The sequence below is a fragment of the Malus sylvestris genome, chromosome 12 (assembly GCF_916048215.2).
Source record: "Malus sylvestris chromosome 12, drMalSylv7.2, whole genome shotgun sequence".
NCBI classification, from domain to species: domain Eukaryota; kingdom Viridiplantae; phylum Streptophyta; class Magnoliopsida; order Rosales; family Rosaceae; genus Malus; species Malus sylvestris.
Window position 1 is genome coordinate 1,206,788 of NC_062271.1, and position 22,621 is coordinate 1,229,408.

Genomic DNA, 22,621 nt, shown 5'->3' on the forward strand with positions numbered 1-22,621 from the left:
AGGCTTCGTCTACGAAGTCAATTACCCAACATGGGTAGCAAATGTGGTCATTGTTAAGAAAAATTCGACCAAAGAAAGTCATCTACTCCAAAACATCTTGTGGAGAATGTGTGTCGACTACACCGACTTAGACAAAGGATGCCCAAATGATAGCTTTCCTCTTCCTCTTTTTGACAGACTTATAGACTCTACGGCAGGGTGTGAACTCCTGAGCTTCATGGATGCTTATCAGGATACAACCAAATCCTCATGAACCCTTCGGACCAAGAACACACAACCTTCACTACTGGCAGGGGACTATATTGCTATAAAGTCATGCCCTTCGGCCTAAAGAATGCAGGAGCAACTTATCAGAGACTAGTTAATTCAATATTCGCCGAACATATTAGGAAGAGCATGGAAGTTTATGTTGATGATATGTTAGTCAAGAGCAAACATACTGACTAACACATTACCAACCTATCTGAAACTTTCACCATTCTAAAGAGGTATCGAATGAGGTTGAACCCCAACAAATGTGCCTTCGGCATAGGCTCTGGAAAATTCTTAGGCTTCATGATAAGCTAACGAGGCATTGAGGCTAATCCCAAGAAGATCAAAGCAATCATCGACATGAAGGAACCAGTAACTTCAAAAGACATCCAAAGCCTTATTGGCAAGGTGGCAGCCTTAACTAGGTTCATCTCTAAGACCACAGACATATGTTCTCCTTTCTTCAAAACACTTAAGGGAAGTAAGAAGTACATTACATGGACTGATGAATGTGCCGAGGTATTCAAGAACCTCAAGGACTACATGAGTAAAACCCCTCTGCTTTTTAAACCTGAGGTTGGTGACACTCTCATTATCTATATGTCAGTATCGGTTTCAGCAGTAAGTTCCGTTCTCATTCGAAAAGATGGTAATGTCGAACGACCTGTCTACTACGCTAGCAAGGCCTTACAAGATGCGGAGTCACGATACTCCAACATTGAGAAATTGGTTCTAACATTGGTCATGTCTGCTCGAAAACTTCGCCCTTACTTCCAAGCACACTTCATCATTGTGCTTACCAATCATTCTCTTCGACAGATACTTCAAAGTCTTGGCACTTCGGGGTGAATGATCAAATGAGCGATAACATTGGGTGAGTTTAACATCTCCTACCAACCAAAGCCAGCTGAGAAGGCCCAAACAGTGGCAGACTTTATCGCCGACTTCACATATCCTGTTGACATTGTTTCTACGCCTAAAGAAGTGGTTTCATTACATTCGGAAGCTCAGAAAATAGAACCAACAGCCCAATTATGAAGTCTATATGTTGATGGCTCGTCCAACCAACAGGATTGTGGAGCAGGACTGGTCCTTACGACCCCTGACAAAGTGGCGATGAAGTATGCTCTTTGTTTCAAATTCAAGGCGTCGAACAATGAGGCTGAATATGAAGCCATCATAGCAGGCTTACGTTTGGCCAAACACCTTGGGGTTAAACGAATTGATATATTCAGTGACTTCCAATTGGTGGTTAACCAGGTCACTAATGCCTTTGACACTAAGGATAGCTTCATGGCAGCATATCTGGCACAAACATAATTGTTGCTCAAGCACTTCCATTACCAGATCACCCAAATTCCTCGAGTGGCAAACAGTCATGCAGATGCTTTGGCTTGCTTCACCTCGCCTAAGCACCATAGCTGTGGAAGTGTGCAACTTACAACATGGGGATAGTTGGATTACCTCGATTTATAGATTCCTTGCTCATGGCACCCTTCCAAATGACAAAGTCCAAGCTAAGCAGATTCGATACAAGTCTACCCGTTACTTGATCATTATCAACCAACTCTACAAACGGGGTTTTAACCTACCATACCTAAGATGCTTTACGCCCACGGAGGTGGAAATTGTCCTTCAGGAAATACATGAAGGAGTCTGTGGAGATCATGCTGGATCTTGATCCCTAGCAAACAAGGCTTTTCGCCAAGGATATTACTGGCCAACACTCCACCAAGATGCCATCACAGTATCCCGCTCATGTGATAAGTGTCAACGTTACGTAACTATTCCTCATCCCTTTCCGAGCCGCTCACTCCTATAATCAGCCCTTGGTCCTTGGCCTAATGGGGACTTAATTTGATCAATCCAATGCCTGTAGAGAAAGGCAAGGTCCGCTATGCAATCGTTGCAGTTGACTACTTCACAAAGTGGGCCGAAGTAGAACCCTTGGCAACCATTACTGAGGCAAAAATAGAAGACTTTGTATGGAAGAACATCCTTTGCAGATTCGGCATTCCCAATGCGATAGTCATTGACAACGGGTGATAGTTTAACAATAATAAGTTCATGATGTTCAGTTCTAAGTTCAACATCAACTTATGTTTCGCCTCCCCAGTCTAATGGACAAGTTGAAGCCATTAACAAAATAACCAAGCACTTTAAAAACCAGCTTGGATAAGGCTAAAGGCTGTTGGCCAGAATTTGTACCCCAAGTTCTTTGGTCATACCGCACTTTGTATCGAACGTCAACAGGAGAAACCCCATTCTCACTTGCCTTTAGTACAGAGGCAGTTGTCCCAGTTGAGCTTAAGCAAGCAACGTTTCGAGTCCAGAATTACGTGTAAAGCAAAAATGACAAACAACTTACCCTCAACCTAGATCTAGTCGAGGAACACAAAAACCAGGCTCACTTGAGGAATGTCGCTTACAAGCAGCACATCTCCAACTACTATGACACAAGGGTCAAACCTCGTTCTTTCAAAGTAGGGGACTGGGTATTGAAGAAAAGATTACTCTGCGACAGAATCCTGAGTGAATGAACACTTAGTCCAAACTGGGATGGACCGTTTGAAGTTGTTGGCATCAGTCGCCTTGGCTCCTACAAGCTTAGAAGCTCCAATGGCAAGACCCTTAGCCATTTATGGAACGCTGATCACTTGAAGTACTATTACAAGTAAACTCACATTGTACAAGTGTTAAGCTTCAGCCGTTCTGCATCCTATGTAACGAAGACCATTTGGCATGAATTTAATAAAGATGTGATTTAGATAACTCGGTCCTAATCCTTTTACATTCCTAGCAATGAAACACTCGGGTTCAAAGCTTCAACATGAATGCTTCCAACATGAAACAAAGTCTAAGTATATGTCAACAAGACTATACAAATAAACGAACAGCTTCACAGTATATTCGTTCAATCATACATTCCAACACATTCATACATAAGCCAACAGTGCTTCGAAAGGGTTCAACATACTTTGTGTCATTCGACACTTGCTACAATGTGCCTCGACACCTTGCATTTATTCTCACCAACTAGGTGATGAAGGAACTTACCTTCGTGCCACTAACTAGGTGATGAAATGTACAACCCGTACTCTAATATTATTTGGCAACTTGCCACTCTTATCACCAACTAGGTGAAGAAGGAACTGATTTTCGTGCCACCAACCAGGTGATGAAATGTGATGAAGGAACTCACATTCGTACCACCAACCAGGTGATTAAAGAACCTCACCATTCATTCCACCAACTAGAAGATTAGTGGTACAACTTGTACATGTGAACTCTTAACATTCACAAATAATAAAAAACCCTCAAGCTTTACAACTCAATTAGGGGAGCACTTATGCTCAACAAGAGTTATAGTTACCAACAAAGTCTTATTGCAAGCTAACAACAACTTAAGTGCATGGTATACGAAGATCAAGCTATTCAGCACTCTTGCATCTGCTTTAGACATTTCTCCTCTATAACAATGCAAACACTACAACTCGTAGAAAACTTTACACACTCTTCATTAAGACTGTTCGAAGCAAATTCAATTTATATAGTTCATCCAAACCTTCGACTACTACAAGATGTGGCTTGTATATGTTGTCTCTTATACATTTTCAAATTTCCAGTTTTCCAAAAAAAAAAATAAAAAAAAAAAATAAAAAAAGGGAAATTGGGAAATTCAACAAAGCTTCATCAATAAAGGACAACTACAAAGTCTCAAAAGCTTCACACACTCTTGATCAAGACAGTGTGAAGCAAAACCAATTTATGGTGCCAACAAGAGCTTCATCAAAGGAGTTCAACCATAATTCTCAAAAGCTTCACACACTCTTGATCAAGATAGTGTGAAGCAAAACCAATTTATGGTGCCAACAAGAGCTTCATCAATGGAGGGTAACCATAATTTTCAAAAGCTTCACACACTCTTGCTCAAGATAGTGTGAAGCAAAACCAATTTATGATGTCAACAAGAGCTTCATCAATGAAGGGCAACCACAATTCTCAAAAGCTTCACACACTCTTGATCAAGACAGTGTGAAGCAAAACCAATTTATGGTGCCAACAAGAGCTTCATCAAAAGAGTTCAACCACAATTCTAAAAAACTTCACACACTCTTGATCAAGACAGTGTGAAGCAAAACCAATTTATGGTGCCAACAAGAGTTTCATCAATGGAGGGTAACCACAATTCTCAAAAGCTTCACACACCCTTGATCAAGACAGTGTGAAGCAAAACCAATTTATGCTGCCAACAAGAGCTTCATCAAAGGAGTTCAACCACAATTCTCAAAAGTTTCACACATTCTTGATCAAGACAGTGTGAAGTAAAACCAATTTATGGTGCCAATAAAATCTTCATCAATGGAGGGCAACTACAATTCTCAAAAGCTTCACACACTCTTGATCAAGACAGTGTGAAGCAAAATCAATTTATGGTGCCAACAAAAGCTTCAACACCAAAGCTTCAACTACAGAGCTTCACCAACAAAAGCTTCAACTCTAAAGCTTTACCTACAAAAGCTTCAATTCCAAAGCTTCACCTACAAAGCTTCAACACAAAAGCTTCACTTACAAAGCTTCAACACAAAAGCTTCACCTACAAAGTTTAAACACAAAAGCTTCACTTACAAAGCTTCAACACAAAAGCTTCACCTACAAAGTTTAAACACAAAAGCTTCACTTACAAAGCTTCAACACAAAAGCTTCACCTACAAAGCTTCAACTCTAAAGCTTCACCTACAAAAGCTTCAACTCCAAAGCTTCAACTCCAAAGCTTCACCTACAAAGCTTCAACACAAAAGCTTCACCTACAAAGCTTCAACTCCAAAGCTTTACCTACAAAAGCTTCAACTCCAAAGCTTCACCTACAAAGCTTCAAGATAAAAGCTTCACCTACAAAGCTTCAACACAAAAGCTGCACCTACAAAGCTTTAACACCAAAGCTTCAACTACAAATGTCAAAAGCTTCACACACTCTTGATTAAGATAGTGTGAAGCAAAATCAATTCATGGTACCCAACAAAGCTTCAACCTCAAAGCTTCACCAACAAAGCTTTAACACCAAAGCTTCACCTACAAAGATTCACCTATAAAACTTAATATATATATATATATATATATATATGGAAATTTGAAAATTCGGAAAATCGAAAAAAAAAGGGCCTAGGCCTCATCTTCTTTGGGCCTAACAACTTTCATAACAAATATATATGAATGAGGAATTTTAGGCTACCACTTAGAAAGGAAAATGGTGAAGTTTTGTTACTTTGGAAACTTGGCTACTAGCAAGATACCTCATTTGTCAACTCCCTCAACCAGAGACTTGGGGGACTCCTACCATATGCTACTGCACCTTGATACTCGGAAGTCTTACGACCACTCATTGACTTGGATTTTTCAAGTCACCAACCGAGAAGTTTTCCTCACTCGGGAAATTAAGGGAGCACTACCTTAACCTACATGCTTCACTCACAAAACTTCAACATACAAGCTTTAACAAAAGAAAAAATTCAAAGAACTTAGTGAAGAAGGCTTTGGTGTATTTAACACAATAAGTTGAAATGAAGCAAAGCTTATTTATTGATATCTCCGATAAGTTACAAACATGTACATATACATGAATCAAAATAAACAAACAAGAGGGAGCCTTCACAAAGGTTGCTCAGGAGAAGTCTTAGCAGTCGGCAGAGCCCTAGAAAAAAGAAGGCACCAGAGGGTGATCATTTGGAGCCTCAGTACTGGGCAGAATCCCAGAAGAAGAAAGCATTGGAGGTTGATCATTTGGAGTTTCATTACGCGGTACAACCTCAGAATATGAAGGCAATAAATGCCTTTGGAACAAACCCACAAACCTCTGATGATCAAGTAAAATCTGACCATCATATTCCTGCAGCTGGTCAAGCTTCCTCTTCATGTTTGTAGCATAATCATGTGCGAGCCTGTGCAACTGTTTATTCTCATGCTTGAGCCCTCTAATCTCATGTTTGAGACTTATCACTTCAGCCGCCAATGATTCAACTTGGCGGGTTCGAGCAAATAGGCGTTGGGCCATATTAGACACAGAACCTGCACATTGAACACTGAGAGCCAGAGAATCCTTAACAGCCAACTCATCAGACCGTTTGGAAAGTAGTCTATTATCTTTGGGAGTGAGAAGGTTCCTGGCCACCACCGCAGCGGTCATATCATTCTTCATCAGAGAGTCCCCAACGGTAAGATGACCAATAGTGGATAAGAAGGATGGGCGCCATATGTTGTCTTGAGGAGGCATGGCTACCTCTTCACCAAAGTTCAAGTCAAAACGACGGTTGGATTGGCCAGATATTTTCAGAAATGATGAAGGAGAAATGAGGTCTAATAAATATATAAAGTATGAAAATAACGGGAAAATTCGTACAAGCAATAACTCTCTGAACGTACTTTTTGCACACAATTGGTGCCCCTATAAAAGAAAGGGTAGCAGAGCCGTTTGTTCAAAAATCGAAGAGGCACCACTCTCCGGATTTCAAGAAGCAGATTTTCCTGAGTAAAATATGTCGACAATCCCTACACGCAACATCAGCTCCTCGGGTACCAAAAGATAACTTTGCCAAAGATCTCTGACAAAGTTTAGATATATAAATTTTGAAGGTCCAGCTACCCTACTATTACCCATAAGGGTAAAGGAACAACACAACTACTTGATAACTGGAAAGTCCCTATGTGTGTCAGCCTCTGTGCTCCATGGCAAGGCAGACTGGCAAAAATGCCCAACCTTTACTCACATAGAGAAAACACTCCCAACATGATTACTTGCTTAAAAATCGAAGAGGCACCACTATCCGAATCTCGAGAGCCAGACTCCTACCAGAATTGCTTTCTCAAAAATTGAAGAGGCACCACTATTTGAATCTCGAGAGCCAGACTCTCACCAGGATTGCTTTCTTAAAAATCGAAGAGGCACCGCTTTTCAAATCTTGAGAGCTAGATTCCCACCAGGATTGCTTTCTCAAAAATGAAAGAGGCACCGTTATTTGAATCTCGAAAGCCAGACTCACAACAGGATTACTTTCTCAAAAATCGAAAAGGCACCACTCTCTAAATCTCGAGAGCCAGATCCCCGATTGCTTGTTCAAAAATCGAAGAGGCAACGCTCTCCGAATCTCGAGAGCTAGATCCCCATTAGGATTGCTTGTTTGAAAACCAAAGAGGCACCGCTCTCCGAACTTCGAGAACCAGATTTCCTTTGATAAAATTTGTCTGCAATCTTTACACGCAACATTAGCTTTCCAGATACCACAGACCATTTTTTCAAAGTGCTCTTACAAAGTTAAAACATGTGAATCTTGCAGCTCCTACTACATTGTTATGATCGAGAAGGGTCAAGAAACAATGTTAGTACTTGTTGTTGGAACAATTCCTATATATGTCGACCTCCATCATCCACAGCCAGGCAGACCTACAAATAAAAAAAATGCTCAACTTTTCTTCACATCCGAGAGGACACTCTCAGCAGTCTCTTGAAATACTTAGCTTTTTTTCCCCTCGATAATACCTTTGCAAACAAGCCACACCAGAGGAGAGTATCTCATATCATCAGGGTTAAAAGTAAGAGTATCCCATATCATACTTTTTCCTTATCTTTTCCTTTGCCCTTCCTCTTACCTGCATGATAAGGAGAAAGAACGCAATCAGTTGGAACTTGAAATCAAACTTCCGATCTGGAACTGATTGTCCAGAATCTTTGCATGGTTGCTTGCCTAACATTGCTCTCGAGTACTCATCGTCAACTGTTGTCAAGGTCGCGAATTCTTTCGGCAAATACCTCAGAATAGTTGATACAATATTGGTTCTTTACACTGAAGCTGCCAAGCATGGATGAGTCGCTGAGAAGTAGTGCTCTGAAGGACTATTCAAATGCAAAAGTTGCACACCACTTTTGCGATGCAAAAGATTGAAGCAGAAGGTTCAACGATGAGCTGAAACATATCACTATAGCACGACGCCCTCCCTGTAGAACCGCATAATCCAGATGCAGGAGTTTAAGTCAAATCCAAGCTCGACATCGTTGCCCTATCCGAATAACTCGAGAAGCTTCAACAACCTTTCACTGACACGGTCGCCAAAGAGGAAAGCCTTGCCATGCCACATCCACTACTTTGTCAACATCAAAAGTATCTCATATCATCAAGGTCGAACGTACTCTAGATTTGATGGACTTGTTTTGACCCTCAAATTCTTGAGTCGACCTTATACTCTGGAGAAAACCAGAAAACCCTTCAGCCTAGTTCAAGAATAAGCCTGTGGAAAGTTACTTCTTCAAAAGCAAAAGTATCTCATATCATTTATTCTCATTTTTATTCTCTTTATCCTTCTTGTTGCCTGCAAGATAGGGAGAATGAGAACAATCAGCCGGAACTCGAAATCAAACTTTTGATCTGGGACTGATTATTTGGAACTCTGATTGCTTATCTTGTTTGTCACCTCTTTCGACACATCTCCTAGCTCGACGACTTGGGGGACTCCTACTACTTGGTTTGTATCGCGTTTGACCAAGCTTGAAACTACAAGTAAGCTTCAAGTGAAATTGATACATTACCTTGTTCATCTCCACCGGTTAAAGATACCACCCCTGGATGGAGGAAAAGTACTTCCACAGAAGATGCCACATCTACCTATGAGACAGATAAGGCAAGTGAAAACGATACCATACTTCGGTACTTAAAATTTTCGTGATTACTCAGCGGTTTGGATCTTGCAAGTCCCCAACCGAGGAGCTTCCCTCACTCGGAAACTTAGGGGAGTACCGTTTGTACCATACTTGACCAATCGCGAAACTACTGAGCACCGGTCAACGTTATACCGTCAAAGACCCAGAAGAGTTTCCCTCCAACCAGGAGGCCAATCACAGTGCGACAAGTGTCGACATCAAAAGCCAATCATAGCGTGACACGTGTCAACATCAGAAGTCAATCACAACACAACACGTGTCAATGTCAGAACAAAGCTAGAAACTTTCTTCTCTAAAAGGAGATCATTCTCCTACAATATTTCCTAATGTCATTTGTACTAAATCATTCACTAGTACTCACTAAAGGAGAGCTTGAACCTATGTGCTTGTGTAAACCCTTCACAATTAATGAGAACTCCTCTACTCCATGGATGTAGCCAATCTGGGTGAACCACACACATCTTATGTTTGCTTCCCTGTCTCTATCCATTTACATACTTATCCACACTAGTGACCAGAGCAATCTAGCGAATGTCACAAACTTAACACTTTATGTACCAAAGTCCTCACTGACTTTGTGCATCAACAAGCCCTTATTATATTATCAAATTAATTTTTTTTTTGTCAAATTATATCAAATTAATTTGGATAAGCCGAAATAATTTGACCTGACTTTTGCGGTGGGATAAAGAATTTCATAAATATTCTTTGTGGTCTTTCTATAAAAGCAATCATACTACAAGCCTCTTCTTGCTATTCACCAACCTCTTAACCTCATTATCCTCTTCTTCTTCCTCGTGTTTGATCAACATGCTGCAGAAGCCTTTCTTTAGACTGCTGCTGGTACTCTTATTGGTTTTCTCTCATGTTCTATTTTTGTCTGCAGTTCCTGCAACCAGTAAGACTCAAGAATTTCCCTTTTTCTTTCCTTTTACTTCTTAAATATTTTTATTTGGTCAATTGGGGTAAGTCTTAAGCTGATGCAACATGATATAAACATTTGCAGTCTATCTATATGCACAAGTTTATTTGTGCAAAAATAGTGGTTTATTTCATTTTTCTTATATAAAAGAAGTGGATTAATAATTGGTTGAATTATTCTTGTTTTGTAGGGAGCCTCAAGTTAGAGGATGAAGACTTATCGGTCCAAAAATCTCTGGTCAGCTCGCTCCTTCGCCTTCTCATTCATTGTTTTCTTCTTGTTCTTTCCTTAAAGTAGTGATTACCAATGATAATTATTTTAGAACGCTGTTATTATCATTTTTTAGTGAAAAAGTCATACGGTAGTCCTTTTTAGTGAAAAAAGTTATCATGCACTTCCACACGGTAAAAAGAAAATTAAAAAATGGTATTTTGACAAAATAGTTTCTGAGATTTGCATAACTTCTCATTTTAGATATTGAGATTAAAATCGATACAAGTGATTCGTGAGTTTGTCCACCATCAATTATTTTGAACCTTTCGTGAAAAAATTCTGCTAAATAAGGACCACAATGATAGAAATGTCCTCAACTAATAAACAAAGGGCCAAACTAATTTGACAAAAATTAAGAGTATTTTTTTCATTTTCTCCTTATTTCCCGGAGATTTTTTCCCGAATGACCAAAATGATTGATGATGGACAAACTTAGGGATCAGTTCTATCAATTTTAAATCAAATGAACCAAAGTGAGAACTTATGCGGATCTCAATGATCATTTTGGTTAAAAAGCTTTTAAAAAAATAAAGTATGAAACAGTGCATAATGACCTTTTCAAAATATTAATAATAATTATCTCATTTACCTGCTTTATTCAGCAATCTAGATATGCAGAGATTCGTACATAAAAAAAATATTTGTGTTAATGAATTGTAATTTATCCCCTAATTTTGCCTTTATTTATCTTTCTGGCAGGGTCTAGTGGATTTGGAGAGTGGAGAGGAGGTGTTTGATGTGGGTGGGGGAGAGGGGTTTATTGAAGGAAGGGTGACTATAGAAAGTGAAGACTATCCAGGAACAGGAGCAAACAACCATCATGACCCAAGAACCCCTGTTAAAGCTTAAAGATCCCTCCCAAGTCCCAAGTTTTGGTTTGAGCATGTTCTATATGTCTGTAAGCTGTATAGTCACGATCTAAGCGAACTTTTTTTGTGTGTTTAATATTCGTATGAAACTACATGAAACTTTAGAAGCATTAATTTTTTATCTTTTATTAAATGGTGTGAGAGAATCGAATTTAATACATTTTATTATACAAATGATAAACGATTAAATATAATAATTGATTATTATATTATAGAAAAATGCCCATTAATAAATGTAAACTTTGTACTCGGAATGTGAAATGCCAGGTAATAGAAATGAGGATGTGGGAGGGTGACTTTGATAGTTTGAATACATAGATATTACTCACCTTTAAGATGTGTTAAAGGGATCACGAACAATCAACTTCAAATAGGTTACTGAAACCATAAATCAGAATTTGCGTTTCTGATATGCTCTTTCAATCCTACGACACATATTTTTTTTTGTCGAAGACGGATTCTAGTAGTAGCATGTAGGAATATGATCCTTTGATCCTAATTTAAACTAGGATGTGGATAAGATGAGATCGGTAAGAGTGATTATCTTGCCGATGATTTCACTCTTACGAGAATTGGAGTTAGTTGAATGACGTTTTCCCATCCAAGTTCAATAGGATTCAATATATATTTTCAGTAGAGACGTGAAGTCCTCGTTGGAGTCAAATGCCGAGATAGAATGTCATGAGGAGGGAAGTCCAGCTTCAACTACTTGAACCCATGTACGTGAATAATATAAGGACAGAGAACTCAGTACAACGAGCACAGAATCATATGCTTCGAGGGTTTCTCAAGTACTTGCCCTTTTGTGGCTTTACTAACCTTTTGCTAACCATAGTCGTCGATATCTTCGACAAAATTGATGAAGTTGTAGTTGGCACCCAGTAAGATCTTCGAAAAACTTGACAGGGTCGTAGCCGTAATTGAACTTGAATGGGTGCACCTCTGCTAAATGGACGTAGTTGAGCCAAAGTTTACTGATTAATTGGTTAGCCCCAGTCCTTACGAAGTTCCAACCTTGGTGCTCTTCTCGATCTTAGCGTTTTCTGGTGTTACTAGAACAATACCGATACCAGATCCGCTTTCATTCGACGAGCCGTCTACGAACAATCTCCGCCCCCGAACTCTAAGAAAACAGGTCTTGGAGGCTGCCCTAGGAGCCAAGTCTGGGATGATCTTCAATTTGTTCGGTTCTCACCTCTGAGATGAGCTTGTCTGGAGTTCTTTTCTCTACGTTGGCCATAGAGGTCCCATGGAATAGTCGCGCGGCAGTCTCCCGGGTGGGTTGGCCACCCGCTACCTTGTTTATTGATAGAAAAAGCAAGATTTCACTGTATAATTTCGCACAACCGGTTGTATGTGGGAGCACGACCGTTGGAGGAAGGTGAGAACCCAACCTTGGTTTTCGTAGCTTTTTTGAAAGGCCACACGGATGCCATCTCGCCTTCTTGTGTTGCGACAGGAGAAGCGGCGAAGTAATTTAATAGTCAACTGAGATGGTTACGAAGTAAAGGCGCACAACTTTGACAAGAAGAGACTATGCAGTAGTGTGGCGAGGGTGCCTGATGAATCCACAAGATTCAGCCTCAGAATGTCCTTCATTCCTAAAAGGTTAGTTCAAGGGCTTGTTTGAAATAGTACCAGGCATGTTGTTTAGGTTGATAATGTTTGATAAAGCTTGAAACTTTCAATAATGGTTTAAAGAGATTTCTATGATTTCGAGAGAGAGAGAGAGTGTAAGTGTCTTTGTATATTTCATATGAAGAACAAAAAAGAATTACAAGGACTATATTCCCCACAGCTGGTCAAAAACTAGATCCTACATTTTAGGGACCTAGTACTCATCTCCGGCCATTAAGGTCATCGGAGGATATCTACCATCCACCTGGAGGAAGATGAGAAGACCTAGTACAATCATATAAGATAAGAACACCAGCTGTAATCTTTCTAAAACTAGAAAATGAAACTAGCCGTTGTATTTTGAATTCTAACGGCTCCTTTTAATTTTGGCAAGTTCTTCATTTCTCCAAACTTCTCAGCTTCCATTCGATTTCAACTGCAGGATTAACTTCTGCAGATTAACTCCAAGGCTAGTAAGCAGCTTAATTCTCAACAGCCTCTCCTAAGCTGCTTACTGGCTTCACTCCTAACTTCATCCTCAAGTAATTGAATCGCTCTTTAGGCAAAGCTTTTGTAAATATATCTGCCAACTGTTCTTCACTTCTGCAATATTTCACATCAATGGATCCTTGCTGCAATGCTTCCTGAATAAAGTGATATTTCCTGTTTATATGTCTGGTTCTCTGATGAAAAACTGGATTTTTGACCATCGATATTCCTGACATGTTGTCACAAAACAATGGTGTTGCTTCAGTTTGCATTTCACCAAAATCATCCAACACAAACCTTAGCCAGATAGCTTGAGTTGTTGCCTCAGCTGCTGAAACGTACTTCGCTTCTGCAGTTGACAATGCAACTGTGTTTTGCTTGACTGAGGCCCATGAGAATGTACCACTACCAAAACTGAATGCATACCCAGATGTGCTTCTACTGTCATCTTCACTACCAGCCCAATCTGAGTCACAAAATCCAATCAAAACAACATCCTTGTCCCTCGTGAATTCAATGCCATAGCTGAGAGTACCTTGAATATATATGAGAACTCTTTTAGCTATTCCTATATGCTTCTTCGTGGGACCATGCATGAATCTTGATAACAAGCTGGCTGCATACATTATATCAGGCCTGGTTGCAGTTAAATATAACAAACTGCCAACAATTTTCCTAAATAAACCTTCATCAGCCAGCTTACTTCCATCAACTTTCTTCAGTTTCTCACCAGTGGGTAGAGGAATTGTCACTGACTTACAATCCTCAAGGCCAAACTTTACAAGTAAGGACTTTGCATACTTGCTTTGATGAATGAATACCCCTTTATCAGTTTGTAGAACTCCCATTCCCAAGAAATGATGTAAGAGTCCTAAATTAGTCATCTCATACTTCTGCATCATGTCTTTTTTAAACTCACTGAGCAATGCATCACTGCTTCCAGTATAACTATATCATCAACATATATATAGACAATGATCAGTTTTCCTTCTTCATCAGTTCTGGTATATAAGGTGGCCTCACTGGTGCTTCTTTTAAAGTTGCAACTAGTGAGATAAGTGTCAATCTTATTGTACCAGGCTCTAGGAGCCTGCTTCAAATCATAGAGAGCCTTCTTTAACTTATAGACCTTATGACTTGCATTTTCCACTTCAAAACCCTCTGGTTTTTCAGTGTAAACCTCATCCTCAAGTACTCCATTCAAGAAAGCTGACTTAACATCTAATTGGAACAACTTCCAACCCTTTTGTGCTGCAAGTGCAATCAAGGTTCTAATTGTATCTAACCTTGCCACTGGAGCAAAGGTTTCATTATAATCAATACCAGGTTTCTGAGCTTACCCTTTTGCCATAAGCCTAGCCTTGTGTTTTTGAACTATTCCATCCAGATTCAGCTTGGTTTTGAACACCCATTTGACTCCTATGACTGGTTTATCTGTAGGCTTTTCCACCAGTTCCCAAGTTCTATTCTTCTTAATAGTTTCAATCTCAGCATTCATTGCTTTTTTCCATGCTTTGTCTTCAATAGCTTCATGATAAGTTTCAGGTTCAATAATGGTCATATGACATCTTGCATAAATGTTCTCTAAACTTCGCAGCTTTACTGGTGTATTGCTTGGTGTTGACCCTTGACTGGTACTGCTAGTGTTGCTTCCAGAGACATGTTCATCATCAGAGATTAATTGAGTGAGATTTGGAGAGTTAATGCTTTGAGTTTCATGAGAGGATTCTTCTGTTTCAGTTATCCCAGAATTTTCATTTCCAAAGGTGAGAGGCATGTAAACTGTTTCAACTTGCTTGCTTTCCCAATTCCAGGATTTGTTCTCATCGAATACAACACTTCTTGAGAGTATAATCTTCTCAATTTGAAGATTATAGATCCTGTAGCCTTTCTCATAGCTGCCATACCTCATAAAGATTCCCTTCCTTGCTTTGTCATCAAATTTCTGTCTAAGATTTGATGGAATGTGACTGTAACAGATGCTTCCAAACACTCTCAGGTGTTTTACACATGGTTTTCTTCCTGTGAAGGCTTCAAATGGAGTCTTGCCCTTCACTGAGGTTGTAAGACATCTCTTCTGCCAGTATACTGCAGTTCCAACAGCTTCAGCCCAAAAAACCACATGGATGTTCTTCTCAGCCATCATTGATCTTGCCATTTCACCAATGGTTCTATTTCTTCTCTCAGCAACTCCATTTTGCTGAGGGGAGTAAGCAACTGTTAATTGCCTCTCTATTCCAGTGTTAGAATAGAAATCTAAGAATTCATGAGAGGTATATTCACCTCCTCTGTCACTTCTCAGCTTCTTAAGCTTGAAACCACTTTGTAGCTCCACAAAGGTTTTAAATTTTTTAAACACATTGAACACATCAGATTTGTTTCTGAGGAAATACACCCAACACATTCTTAAGAAATCATCAATGAATGTGATGAAGTACCTGTTGCCACCAATGGATTCATTCTGCATTGGTCCACAGACATCAGTATGCACCAGTTCTAGTGGATGACTTGTTCTCCACACTTTTCCTTTATCAAATGGTTCTCTATGCATCTTCCCAGAAACACAACTCTCACAGATTTCCTTCATCTCCGATAGTTCAGGCAAACCAAGCACCATTTCTTCTCTCTGCATCCTTTTCAGATTGCTAAAGTTCAAATGACCAAGCCTTTTATGCCAGATCCATAACTCTTATCCAATTGAGGCTCTTCTAGCTACTGGATTTATATATTCTAAAGGCAATGGAAAACATCTATTCCCTGCTATAACCACCTTGGCTACCACATTCTCTAGGTTGCTGTCATCAAAGATCACAACCATGTTACTACCAAACAGAACATAATAGCCGTGTTCCATCATTTGACCAACACTCAACAGATTTTCATCTAGTCCTGGAACCAACAGAACTTCATTGATGTATCTCTTCCCATGCTTTGTATTCACTACCAGTGTTCCCTTGCCTATTGCTTGAACCAAATCACCCGTCCCTATTTTAACTTTACAAGTAACTGATCTGTCAAGATTCAACAGTAGAGACTCTTGAGAGGTCATGTGGTTGCTGCAAGCACTATCCACAAACCACACAGATTTATCCTGAGCTATTGACCCTGAGTGACAAGCATAAAACATTGTACCAGTGGTCACACCTTCCTCATTTGCACATTTAGCAACCTATTTGTCATTGTCACAATCCTTTGTAGTGTGTCCAAATCTGCCACACTTACCACATTTTGGTTTTCCCTTATACGTACAAATGCCAAAATGATATTTATCACAAGTTTGACATTGTGGTTTCATAGCACCTTGACTACTACTTCCTTGTCTGCTTTGGAAAGTGTTTCGATTTCCCCAATTTCCACCATTTTGGTTGTTCCAACTAGAGTTACCATTACCATTCCAGTTGCTACTTTGTGACTAGTTCTTCCCTTTCTTGTTCTGTTGCCATTTATGGTTCTGTTTACTCTGTGCACTTTTATAATTTCCACTAGTACTGCCATGAATACTACCTCTAATTTTTGGGCTACTAAATACCCTCTCAGTACCAGTAATCTTGTCCCTTTCATCATGTAAGTCTTCTTTTTTATCATATACTTTGACAGATGCAATAACTTCTTCAACTCTAATAGCATCCAGATCTCGAGTTTCCTCAATAATATATACAATGGACTTATACCTCATACTTAGACTCATCAATAATTTCTGCACAATTCTTTGTTCAGACACATCTTCACCAAGAAACTTCAGATTATTCACAATTCCAAAAAACCTACCCAAATAGTCATCTAGGTTTTCACTATATGTCATTTTCATATACTCAAAATCAGCTCTAATTGCTTGAAGTTTTACAGCCCTTACCTTTTTATCTCCTCTGAACTCTCTTCTCAGAATGTCCCATGCCCCTTTTGCAGTCTTCTCATTTCTGATGCGAGGGAAGAGCTCATCTGATATAGCTCCTTGTATAAGACTCAACGCCTTGGCGTTTTTTATTCTATCTTCTCTGGAGATGGTGGGTGCTTCCACTGGAACTTGCTCGGCCTCACTTCCTTCCTCTCCAGAGACTTTTTCCTCCTCGAGAATTTACTGCGATTCCACTCCGAGTTCTAACACATCCCATATGTCATGTGCTATGAAGATAGTCTCCATTTTGACAGCCCAAAAATCGTAATTTGCACCATTGAACTATGAAGTTCGTAGATCTCCACCGGAAGAACTCGATCCTACCATTTCTTAGTGAGTATGAGTGAACCACTCAATAAAGGAACCACCTTTACCCTTCTGGGAAATTTTCAGGCAGAACCTTCTCATAGTTTACGCCCCCTTTTTGGAATCAGACCTAGTGCTCTGATACCATGTTTGAAATGGTACCAGGCATGTTGTTTAGGTTGATAATGTTTGATAAAGCTTGAAACTTTCAATAATGGTTTCAAGAGATTTCTATGATTTCGAGAGAGAGAGAGTGTGTGTGTGTGTGTGTGTGTGTGTGTAAATGTCTGTGTATATTTCATATAAAGAATAAAAAAGAATTACAAGGACTATATTCCCCACAGCTGGTCATAAACTAGATCCTACATTTTAGGGACCTAGTACTCATCTCCAGCCATTAAGGTCATCGGAGGATATCTACCATCCACCTGGAGGAAGATAGGAAGACCTAGTACAATCATATAAGATAAGAACACCAGCTGTAATCTTTCTAAAACTAGAAAATGAAACTAGTTGTTGTATTTTGAATTCTAACGGCTCCTTCTAATTTTAGTAAGTTCTTCATTTCTCCAAACTTCTCAGCTTCCATTCGATTTCAACTGCAGGATTAACTTCTGCAGATTAACTCCAAGGCTAGTAGGCAGCTTAATTCTCAACAGGGCTTTGGTAGGGAAATGCACACACTTGTTGTCATTTCAGATGCGATGGAAAAGCTTTTTGTCAAGCGTAGAGACTATATAGGAAAAAAAATGCGAATAGAGATACAGAAGTTCCAGTTGGAGTTAGAGGTGCAGGAGTAGTGAACATGACCCATGCAGTAGCTCATGCAGAAGGAATAAATATGGTAAAGAGGAGTTCCAGGCGTAGGAGTTCATTCAACTACAATAGGAGAAGCTGGGAGAGATCCATCAAGGTAACTCGGTGGGACTAAGACTAGGTTTTCCCCACCGCTACCCTAACCAAATTCTGGCGAATGACCTAGTCTTGGCTTTCTTGGGTCCACTAGACATGCCATATACTGCATAGGATTTCCTCACAGCAAGCCATCCAGGGGGCTTGGAAAGCCATTTCTCTACCCAGAGATAAACCACTCCCCCACCCTCTTGGTCTCAACTATTTTTATCTGTCTACTTCACCGGTAACACCAAAACAATGAAAACATTCTAATATAGAAATAGAAGCAAGCAATCAACACCGAATATTACGTAAGGATAAACAATGCCACCCCAACGCATCTATCCAACCGAAGCCGACCGCTGAATCTTCAAAAACAGGACCGGGTGCTCTTGTCTTATCTTCCCAATGGGAGTAATCACCCTGATAGAAGCATCTGTAGTAGCATCAATAACGAGGGAAAGAGAGGCGGAAGGCGCCCCAATAGAGAAGCTAAAACCTGCTATTAGAGCAGGATCCACTTTTTGGGAAATATGGATCAAATCTTTGCGGTGAGGAGGCAGCTTAGTCTCTAAAACAAGTTGCTAACTAGATTATGTTAAATTATATATGACAATATATTGTGAGGATATTTAACATTGTTCATCTTTTCATATTTCCTCTGCTTTTAAGATTGAATGGAATATACTTTTCCTTCTCTTAGCTATTCAATTAAATTGAGGGTTTTTATCACAAATGATCTCTGAAATTGACACATTCCATCAAGATGGTCCCTGAAATTGAAAATCAATCAATGTAGTCCCTAAAATTGAATGCTGCAAATCAATGTGGTCATTCCGTCACAATTCCGTAAAAAATTATGTTAAGTGCTGATGTGTCAAGTAATTGGATCCCACAAGTCTAATTAAATATTATTATATAAATGAAAAATATTTAAATAATTAAAAATAATTTTTATTTCTATATAATTATAAACTTGAAGGACCAATATTTTGATTAGTGCTTAAGGTTCAATTAGAGATGAGGGAGTCAGCAATTAAGCAGAAAAACAAAAACAGAGAAAGAACCTTCCCAGTCATTCCGTTGGCCTGTGCACCTGCACACCCAAACCGACCCACTCCGGCGTTTTACGGCATTTTTTCCTTTGAATCAACCCCATCCACCATTTTCAATCTATTCCACAACCCTCCATCTACCATTCGACGGTGATTCCTCCAATTCGGTGAGCTTCACCACCCACCACTACCCAGCTCCCACCCCACCCCCACCCTACCTCAGCCCGTCACCTACATAAGAAAAGAAAATTCTGAAACAACTACTCTCTCAAATATTTCCCAAAAGAAAACGATATGGAGGGAGAGCTTGATAATCCGAATTGAAACAACTACACTCGTCGGCGCCAATAATCCGAAATGAAATCTTTCCGGTTTTGCTTGACCCGGAGGCGCAGGCAACATGGTGGGTGGGGGCTCTCCTCCCCTTGAAATGCCACTGTCGCACCCTGTTCCCACGGTCTTCGTGCTTACTGGCACCGATAATCCGAATTGAAACCTCTATGGTGTTGTCGACGCGACGGGGTGGGGTGGGAGCTGGGTGTTGCTCGGATGGGGTGGGGAAGAAGATAAACAGTAATCTTCTTTTGTTTTTTTTTAAGTTTATAATTATATAGAAATAAAAATAATTTTGTATTATTAATATATTTTTAATTTTTGTAATAATATTTAATTAGACTTGTGGGATCCAATTACTTAACACATCAGCACTTAACAGAATTTTTTACGAAATTATGACGGAATGACCACATTGATTTGTGACATTCAATTTCAGGGACTACATTGATCGATTTTCAATTTTAGTGACCATCTTGATGAGATAGGTCAATTTCAGGGACTATTTGTGATAAAAATCCTTTAATTGATGAATGTATTATATTTCTTGTTTATACTTTACATTGTTAAAGCATATTAAGTTTCCATATATAAATATTTCTTGACTTCTTAATAATTACTTCAGAACTATGAATTATATTCTTAATCTTGGTTAACATACCGGTCATTAACAGGCAAATGGTCTTGTTAAAGTGATTTAGTTCATATACTTTTAACGTGTCCTTCCGCATGCTCCCAAGTAATTATCAAAGATTAAATCAAGGGGGAGAAAAGGCAGATACCGGTGAATGTGGTGAGAGTAGATCCTAGAACGAAGGAGGAGGACAATAGTTTTAGACCAAGAAAAGTGTTTTAAGAAGCCAGACAAGTTCCTTCCATGTCCGCGATGTGGCAGTCTAGACACCAAGTTTTGTTACTCCAATAACTACAACGTCAACCAGCCTAGGCAGTACTGGAAAAACTGCCAAAGATATTAGACAGCTGGGGGAGCACTGAGAAATGTTCCTATGGGTGCTGGCCGACGAAAGAACAAGCATTTAGCTTCACGATACCATCACATAAGAGCATCCCAATGAAGGATTCTATATGGGGCTGGAAAGGTGGTGGATATAACCCATTTTAGAGCTCCGATGAATCTTTGGGGCTTTATAAAAGAATCTCTCCTAACGAGGGGCTATATCTTTCGGGCTCTATATGAGGCTATATATATTTATTTATGTTATAATTTGATAAGTGATGATTTTTTTTTTTTTTATGTTAGCTTTTTTTAAGTTGATTTTTGGATGTGATATCTTAATTTTTTTTTTTGTGAACCCTTCAAGCTAAAAAGTTCAAATTGTGACAAAGTTAGATTTCATCACTTATGAATCGTTTGTTGGATTAGATTCCCTTATCTCAATCTCATCCGTTGAAAGAAACAAACCCCCACTTCGCCCTTTGAAATAATTTGATTTTCACGTATAACACAACAATTTACCTAGCACCAATTGGTAAATTAGTATAATACAATTTTGAAAAAAAATTATTTGAAAATTTCACCCATTAATGCCCATGAACGTTAAATCAATTTGAAATTTTAATTCTTATGAAATTTAAAACAATCATTAATTAGCCAAATTGCAAGAAAAATAAGTAAGAAAAAAGAATTTAAAAAATAATAAAAGGAGAGTATAAGGGTATTCGCAAGTGGAGGGAGAGTGATAAAATTTTGCTTACATGAGTTGCTATTTTTTTGTGGGACCCACTGTTTTTTTGGGCTAGATGTAGCCCGATTTTATGCTACCCAAGAAAAGAAGTTACTAGCCCCAGTGATGGATCTAGACCCATTTTCCGGCTCATTGGGAATGAAATTTCTCGCTAAGGCTAGATATGTGGTAGCCTCATGGAGGATAAAGCCCCTATTGGGGATGCTCTAATAGTATCCTCCGATGGAGTACAATCACCAATTAACCAGGTTAGAAACCACAGCTAGAGCTGGAATAGTATTAAAATGTGGTCCTCAAGCACGACTTTGTGAATCTTTGGATACTGTTGTTAATCTTAGATACCCGAGGACATGTCTTAAGATGGGCTCTGTCAGTTGTAGAGAAAGTCGAGATGGGCCCTCCTCAAGCATGTCTTCAAACACAGCGTGTAATAAACAGGGAAGTGAATTACCCAAACACATAATGCAAGGGGAAGGGGTTACAAGGATCTTGTGTGTCAAATGCTTTGAATTGTCACCCAGTTGCTCCACGGGTTTACCCTTGTAATCCATCTTGGACAAATGCAGCTTATGCTCAAAATCAAATACAGTGGTATGCCGCATCAGTGGTGGTTGTTCCTGGTCCTTGTTCTCTAAGCATTTCCTTACAAACTGTTCAAACATTACGTTGGGGTTGTATACCACTATGGCTTCCTGCTGGACAGGGACATGTGTTGTTGTCAGGATCTAATGGTTTGTTTATTTCCATCCTCCTCTACTAGTAATAGTCATTGCTAAGGTATGCCTAACCTAGGAAAGCACTCTAAGGGTTTACAACAATATTGATATGGAGAAGTCAGAACTGTGTTTTTGTTCCGAAAACATTTAGAGTTGATGACCCGGATGAGGCTTCAAACAGTCCTATATAAATGGATCGCTTTAGGCATTAAGCCTAACCAGATGGAATCCACCTCAAAAATGTAATGTTTATCAGAACTTTAGAATCTAAAACAGGAGGCAAAAGCCATATACTTAAATTCATCCATGTTTATCACTAATTTCCCAGCCTCTACTAGGTAATGCTAGTACACAGGATTGTGTGTAAACCCATCAGCTCATACTCGTCTCACAAATTCCTAAAAAAGTACGTAAATCTTTGCTGTGTTTTTGCTTGAGACTACATGAGTTGTATTGGGTGCATATATATTGCTGGTTCTTGCTTCCTGGTCAGATGTGGTATTCAGCTTCTGGCTTGGGTCAGTACATTTTGCACTTCAAACTGAATTGTTGATCATTTCTAGAGCTTTGAAATATGAAAGAAA

The 22,621-nt window shown here is 39.3% G+C and overlaps 1 protein-coding gene across 1 annotated transcript; it reads left to right on the forward strand.

The window, feature by feature from the left end:
* Positions 1 to 9,634: 9,634 nt before the first annotated feature.
* LOC126593578 (uncharacterized) lies at positions 9,635 to 11,159 on the forward strand (the record flags this gene model as incomplete). The annotated part of the gene is made up of 3 exons (XM_050259680.1): positions 9,635 to 9,860; positions 10,075 to 10,121; positions 10,857 to 11,159. Coding segments are annotated over 3 exons (423 nt in total), but the record flags the coding sequence as incomplete, so codon positions are not given.
* Between the last annotated feature and the right edge of the window lie 11,462 nt (positions 11,160 to 22,621).